At 33.1% G+C, this 8,004-nt stretch overlaps 1 protein-coding gene across 1 annotated transcript; it reads right to left on the reverse strand.

Moving 5' to 3' along the window:
- Nucleotides 1-1,230: 1,230 nt before the first annotated feature.
- Nucleotides 1,231-3,173, reverse strand: LOC141670634 (small ribosomal subunit protein eS26y-like). The gene is made up of 5 exons (XM_074476577.1): nucleotides 3,028-3,173; nucleotides 2,848-2,940; nucleotides 1,896-1,980; nucleotides 1,656-1,789; nucleotides 1,231-1,518 (listed from the first exon to the last, which is right to left on the reverse strand). Exons 1-5 carry the CDS (start codon nucleotides 3,028-3,030, stop codon nucleotides 1,453-1,455), a joined length of 381 nt encoding a protein of 126 aa, XP_074332678.1. The 5' UTR covers nucleotides 3,031-3,173; the 3' UTR covers nucleotides 1,231-1,452.
- Between the last annotated feature and the right edge of the window lie 4,831 nt (nucleotides 3,174-8,004).

Here is an 8,004-nt window from a genome sequence, read left to right on the forward strand (position 1 = left end):
GACTAAGAAGCTGAAGAGGAATGTACACATATATTGTCCGCAAAAAGAATGGGCAATTGCTTCAATAGACCTTAGGGGTCGTTTGGTTCAAGATGAGATATCGGGTTAGAATCAGGAATCGAGTTAGAGTGGTATGAAGATCATGTATTATATCTAATATCATATGTTTGGTTGAGTGTTGTAATAAATATTTCTAATTTAAAATATGATAAGTCAATAATTTTAGTTTAATTAAATATATTAATTTTATTATTATTTTAATATATTTTTTGTTCATAAATTTCTTTTAGTACTAAATATTTATATTTAATTGCTTAATAAAAATTAAATAGTGAAATAAAAATTGATACTCATACCCCTCCCACATACCCACCTCCCTATTTGGTATAAAAACCCCATAACTAAGGAATAAGTATAAAATTCTATTTTTCAAAACCAAACGCCTAAGGGGTTGAAATGGCCGGAACCATTCCAGAATATGACGAACCAAGCTGCCCCTTAATGTTGCTGAGACCACAAAAAGAGAATGCATCACCTTCGACGCAAGGAGATGAGCAAGAAAATAATCAACTCCAAACCTATGGTATGCAAACGCTACTATTATTAACCTTGCATGGTTTATAAGAAAAGTAAATCCAGCAACCTTGCTGATTTGGTACACAGCAAATTCATAAAAATCATAGATTGCGAATTCCAGGTACGTCTATGATAGAATGCATTACCAAAACGCAAGGAAATGAGCAAAGACTAAATCAATACATTAAATTATTACAATTGATGTAGGCTTTGCAAAGAATGGGCAATCGCTGCAATGTACCTTTCTGTTTCTGAGACCACAGAAAATAGAATGCATTACCAAAACGCAAGGAAATGAGCAAAAAACGATATAATCAAGCTCCAAATCTAGGGTATGCAAACGCTACCAATCAACCTTGCTCGATTTATAAGACAAGTAAATCCAGCAATCTTGCGGATTTGGGACACAGCATCCAGCAATCTTACTGATTTGGGGGACAGCAAATTTATCAATGAACTTTTTAGAGACAGACAGTAAAAAAAATAATAGAATTATGCTGACAGTTGAAGATTTTAGTTAAAATCACAGACTTTAGTTAAAAAAACAATCACAGACAGTGCTTCTCTATCATGATATCATCATATGCAAAGTTCCAACACCCAAATACCATTGTAGAGCTGAAAGGAAAATATACTACATCGTTCATATGAACATGCTAACCAAACATAAAAATTCAATATAAGGAAAATTCCATGTCTGCACAAAACTGTGTCACTGGCATTCTTAATTATAATTCAAATCTCAATGTCTCCATCAACACGAACAAGAAAATTAAACAAAAATTAGAAAGGTCTAAACTTTAGAACATGAAGGACATTAGAAATCCATCAAATCTAAATCCCAGGTGCTAGAAGTAAAGATGGTGGGAAAAGCTCTTAAACTCGGGGAGGAGCAGGAGCTCCAGGAGCTCTAGGTGGTTGGCCTGGTTTGGGAAGATCATCCTGAGAAAAAAAACGCATCATTATAACCCAGATAGTTTTAAGTTCTAAAACCATTTTCCCAAAACTGAATATTCCGGGAAAGTGATTGGAATATATGCAAAAAAATACCAAGGAGATAATATGATAAGATAGCTTACCCTTGGGCGAGTAAAGCGCTTTGGAGGCTCACGGTTCCTCCTATCAGTACGGGAGCGGACCCTGACCACTTTGGAGTGAATTGCACATGACACGCAATACTGCATCTTCAGATACAACTTGGGAAGTGTGTAGGCTGATAATCAATACACAGAAAAAGCACTGTTAATAATACGAAGTCACATTTAATTGCCATCGAAAATGGTATGCAAGAAAAAGACCTCAAAATTACAGATACTTACATTCAAAAGCACAGGCCTCTTGCACATCCCTAACAGCAGCTTGCTCCACAATGTTCCTCACAAGAAACCTCTTGATTGCCTTATCCTAACAAACAAAACTGAAATGTTACGACTAACAACTATTTTGAATGATAAGAACAAGGCGTAATCCATAGATATAGACACAAAGGCCATTTCTTAGCTCTGATTTTACATACTAATACAGAATAACCAACATCCAACGTAGATAACATTCCCAAGAAAATAAAAGCATGATTGATATCGGAACTAGCAAGATATTTCAAAAATAAGATAACTAAATAGCAATAACTTATATAATTTTATCAAGAGACCAATACATAAAGTTTGAAATTACAAAGCAAACACATTTCTCAGATACAGGCCTATACTATAGATAGATCTTCAATTTTAGTGCCAGTATACCTTTTTATCTTTCAACAAAAACTTTAAACTATAACAATCCTCGCCCTATCCTATCAAAATTTACAAATACTACGATAAACAAACGAAAGTGTGATTGTGTCCATCTCTCTACATTAATTTTGACACACACAAATAGCATAGCTAAAATCTCTACTAGCAACGATAAAACTTTTAAACACAAATTAGAACATAATTCGGTTCTGCAAAGACTACATCAACGCATTACACTATTACAATTACATATACGAATTTCTCGAATATCACTGCAACTTCACAACCTCCTAATATTTCCTCATTTTCTATAACAGCAATTCATTTACTCCATTTCTCCCCTAAATTCATCCAGATATCGAAACCTTTTACGCAAACCCGAAACAAAACATCTAAACAAAAAACTAAACACACGAATCCAAAACAAACTAAACTAATCAACACCACAACATATAATTCAACTAAAATCAACAATCATTTACAATAAAATATAAAATCTCAAAATTATATATACATACATATATACATATATAAGTACCTTAGGGCAGCATTTGCCACAATTAGAGCAACGAATATTATTGACATGGCCACGGCCGTGCTTGTTACGCCCACCATTCCTACGCTTGAACGTCTATACATACAAAATTGAATTATATATAGATACAAACATGTATGTATATATATGTATATACATGTGAAGATGTGAATTGAAGCTTACCATGATTGTTGAAGTTTTAGATCGGCCGCTGCGCGCTCTCTCTCTCTCTCTCTCAGTCTCTCTCTAGGGTTTGCTTGGGGAATAAATATTAGCAGATCAATGTTTTGTTTGGGCTTTGCATTGGGCTTCGGCCCATAAGAAGTGAGCCCACTTGAAAACCAAATTTTGTTCCAACAATTTATTTTGTTCGAAAAGAAATTACTGGATCTAATATCTCCGAATTTTTATAAATCAGTCTACTAATCTACTACTCTATTACTCGGGGATAGGATTTGAGATGAGTCCAATTATGTCTATATTTTATTTTTAATTGTATATGTGATAAATTGTTGATAGCTTGTAAATCTGTTATAATTATAAAAGAGGTGGTGTTGGTTCATATGCGATAACCGGCAGCATATATTTTAACATACTTGAACAATTTTAGGCATGATTTATGTTTCGGTTTTATAAAGTTCAATGTTTTTTTATGTTATTTACTATGAGTTATTGTTTACATGATTTAAGCATGATTTTGGCTGTAATTGATTCCAACTAGTAGTAATAATTCGTATATTTGAGAGTATTTGAATCCTTGTTCCCATTAGTGATCATTAATATGCATATTAGGTCCTTAATATAATTGTAGATGGGTGAATATAGTTATTGCAAACAAATCGAATTAATCGAACAAAGAACTCAAAAGATCAAACAGTTTTGTGTTGAATGATAAAAACTGGGTATAAAACTACTCTTTTAAAGGATGAACAATAATACTTGAGAGCTACTAGGTTATATGAAAGATAAAACAATTCGTAACACATATAGTGTAAACCTAATATGTGCTTATATACTGCACATTTAGAGCAAGTCCAACAGCTCCCTTAAACATGCTCTTAACTCCAAATATAAGAAATATGACAAAAAATTACACTTCAACAGTGTCGTAGTGATTCCTTATATCACTAAGACACCTCTCTCATGCCTTATCTTTAAGAAACCATAAGTCATCCCTTATTTCATTTTTATCAATAAAAAATTGTTTTCTCTCTCTTCCTTTCATATCTCATTCAAATTTATTATTATTATAATAATAAGGAATGAAGATAAGAATCATTGTTGGAGTTCAAATTCAAAATCATGTCTTAAATCACTAAGAGTTAATATTTTATAATATTTATAAGGAACCTGTTAAGAGACTGTTGGACTTGCTCTTACACAATCAAATAAGGAATCATAAAACATATCCTTAATTTGATTGCTACCAGAAGTAAAGTCCTTCACCGATATGTATTCTGCAATCCTTTCCTTCTTCAATATCTCATGTCTTTTAGCCGAAGTGACTAAGTACTGATGTCATTCACTGATCATCAAATGTTGATAACAAATGTTGATGACGTCAGCTTCTGCTAAATACTGATATGAAGTATTAATATAAACTCTGATAGTTTATCAGCTGGTATCATCAATTTCTTCTAACAATCTCCCCCAAATTGTGCATTATGAAAATTTGGATAAGTTCTAAATTGATGATGTCAAAACTATCTAAATGTAGAAATACAAATGAATATTATAATCTTACATTCAGTGTTTACCAGACTTTATCACTAATTCTGAACTTCAGCACAATCAGTAGCTTCATCAAGGAATTGCTTGAGCAGTTGTCCTTCAAGCACATTTACATACATCTCCATTCTCTGTTTAATATCTTTGAGCTCCTCTATTGATTCATCATTTTGATAGACAGCAGCTCTGAGGTCATGTAGATTTGATTCTCCAAGTGTTAAGTCATCCAATTCCAGAAATCCAATTTTCTTTCCATCAGGACTGAAAGTAAGAACTTCTCTTCCTAAGAACTTAACAATCTTGGCTCCTCCAATAGGCATATCAACAGTATGTCCAGATTCGTGAATATGCTTTAGTAAAGTAGTGACAAATTATAACTTCTGCCATGGTTTCTTCTTCAATTGCTCTTGATCAAGCCTCAACTTTCTCCCAGATTCCAGAAAATAGATGAGTTTTTCTCCAACTCTATCAGTGACAACTTGTACTGATAAGATTTTCTATAAATCTTCAAATTTTGTATTGTTTCCAATTCCTGTCAGATATCCAGTGTCCCTTAAAACCAAAGCTTCAGTAATATACTTATCAGCTTTTGAGTATCCCAAGCCACTTGTTCTACTAGCTCTTCTAGACTGAACACTTCCACTATAATCTTGTTTATAGTCTCAGAAGAATCCCTTACTGGTGCCAGTTGCTTGCTTCCCCTAAGTAATTTTTTTTTTCAAGGGTCAATTCTGGCATATCAGAATTTAAGTCTTCTGAATCAGTATTTGTAACAACTTGTCTTTGACTTGAACTATCAACAACTTGAGTAGTATTAGTGGCTCTTTGGGGGTTCATTTAGCCAACTTAAATGATGATAATGACCAATCCAATTTATAGCTATTGTTTGGCAACTTTAGAAAACGCAGCTTAACTGCTTCATATCTTCCATAAGCAGAAAGTTAACCGAGTGATACTTTCATCATTTCATCCAACTTATTTTCTCTTTTATAAATTAATTATAATTAATTCTCTTTAATGTATTATGTTTGGTTACAATAAAAAATATTATTTTAGTATATTTATTAGTTTACCGGAAATAACAATACATTATATTCATTAGAATCGGAAAAGAAAATTATTTTAACAAGTTATTATTATATCGATTATTATTTTCTCGAGATTCAACTGTATAATCAGTCTTTTATTCGTGATATATCAATTTTTTTCTTAATCTTCTGATCGTGGATTTTACGCAATATCTTTTATTTTATTTTAATTTCATATTTTATATAATTTAAATTTTTAAAAGTCCACAATTTCATTTTCTCTCATTTCAAAAAAGTTGTTAATTAATTTTTTCTTTTAATTTTATATTTTTGTAATAAAATTATTATATTATTTTATAAAAAATAAACTTATAAGTTCTAATTTACCAAACACATCACCAGCTTATAAGTAAAATTATCCAAACACCTAAAGAACTTATAAGTAATAATTTACATTTCACTTATATGACACTTTTCGACTTTAAGTTATAAGTTACTTGTTTTAAGATATCCCAAACGGGCCCTTAGTAGTTGTGACTTGTTGAGCTTCAACAATTGTTTCTTTACCAACCTGAGCATTGTCAGAGGTTGATGTCAATAATAACTTTTTAGCCCAGTCAGCTTCAAAAATCATCTTCCTTTTCTTGTTGGACTGAGCGGCTTCTTCCTTTTAAATCTTTTCTTGATCAACATCATTATAAGCAGTAACTACTGAATATATTGGATCTATTAGTATTTATGATTTTGTGGTCTTTGATGATGATTTATTCTTTGATCTTGCTTTAGGATTTGGATGTGGCTTCTTGTCAATTTTCTCTTTCCCCTTAAAACTCCTGTCAACATTTAAAATTGCTTGATACCTCAAAGGCCTTTCAGCATCAATTTGACTGACCTCTCTAATTACCACTCCTTTAGTAGGTCTACTATCAGGAATATCTTCATAAGGTGAGATAGTGGCAAGATTTTCTGATCAGTTTAGTCTAAATTCTTCCACCATATGCCTAAGATGTTCCATGTCAACTCCAGGATTTTCTCTTTCAAAATATTCTTCTACTCACCTCAAAATCAAAAGCTTGTATCTTTGGGTCCCTGTAGGATAAAGTTGTTTTCTTCCATTTGACTTTCAGTGTTTGTAAATACTGACTTGCTTCAGCACCAGCTTCTATCTCCAGAATACCTTGGTCATCTTCAACATTTGTGACATTCAGAGTTTGTGATTCAGTCACAGTCAGTTCTTTACTTTGCGCTTGTCTTCCAGATCTCCTCATTTCTCCACCTTGTCTAGATTGACTAGTGGTTTTAGATGTGCCACTAGTACCAACCAGATCTCTACCTTGTTTCTTCGAAACAAGCTGCTTTTTGCTCCCCTTGCTATCACCATCAGGACCATCCTTATCAGCATCTGTGAGTTTAAGTTGTTTGCATTTAGATTTCAATCTTCTCCCCCTTTTTGGCATCATCTCCAAGGAGTAGAGAAGTTATCATCTCCATAGACTGTTGTACCTCGTCCAGTTGTCTAGACATTTTGGCTTGATTAATGTTAGGAGCAGTTGATGATATCAAACAGAAACTATCAGAAGCTCATTTCAGAATTTATATATCAACGGATGCTGATGACATCAACGGATGACGAGATATCAATAGATGATAGGATATTAACGGATGATGATATCAACAAGTGATGATGTCAACGGATAATGAAATCTGTATTTGTCACATCAGTTGATCTTCGATGAGGAAAAGGAAACAAGAACTCAAGGTGGTGAAGGACTTTATCTCAGAAGCAATTTTATAGGTTTCCTCATTGTTATTAGAATAAGATTCTTTATATATTATGTAGTTGTGCTCTATATAAAGCACATATTAGGTTTATGCTATATGCATTGTGACATCGTTATATCTTTCGCATAACCTAGCAGCTCTCAAGGATAATTGTTCATCCTTTCGAGAGAGTATGTTTATAATAAGTTTTTATCAGTCAATATAAAAAATGTTGATTCTGTTGAAGCTTTGTCGAATAGATTGTATTAACTGTATTCACCCCCCCTTTACAATTGATTAAGGGCCTAACAATTGGTATCAGAGCTTGCTGTTAACATAAAAATAGTTTAAGATCTGAAAATCAATCTACAATGGGAGACAAAGAAGAAGAGACACAGAATCCGAAACCACCACCCCTGTCATATCACAGATAAGCAGCAACATAAGCAGGTATGGAGCAATCAAGGTGCCTATCCTGAAGATACATGAATATCCAATCTGGAAAGTCAGTATGGTCATGTGCTTGGAAGCCACGAATCCTGAATAACTAAGCAGGATCTATGATGGTCCTCATAGACCAATGAAGGTAGTTGTTTCGCTTGCAGGAGAACCAGAGAAGACATGAAGGACTACTCTCCTGAAG

Source organism: Apium graveolens, chromosome 7 (assembly GCF_009905375.1).
Source record: "Apium graveolens cultivar Ventura chromosome 7, ASM990537v1, whole genome shotgun sequence".
NCBI classification, from domain to species: Eukaryota; Viridiplantae; Streptophyta; class Magnoliopsida; order Apiales; family Apiaceae; genus Apium; species Apium graveolens.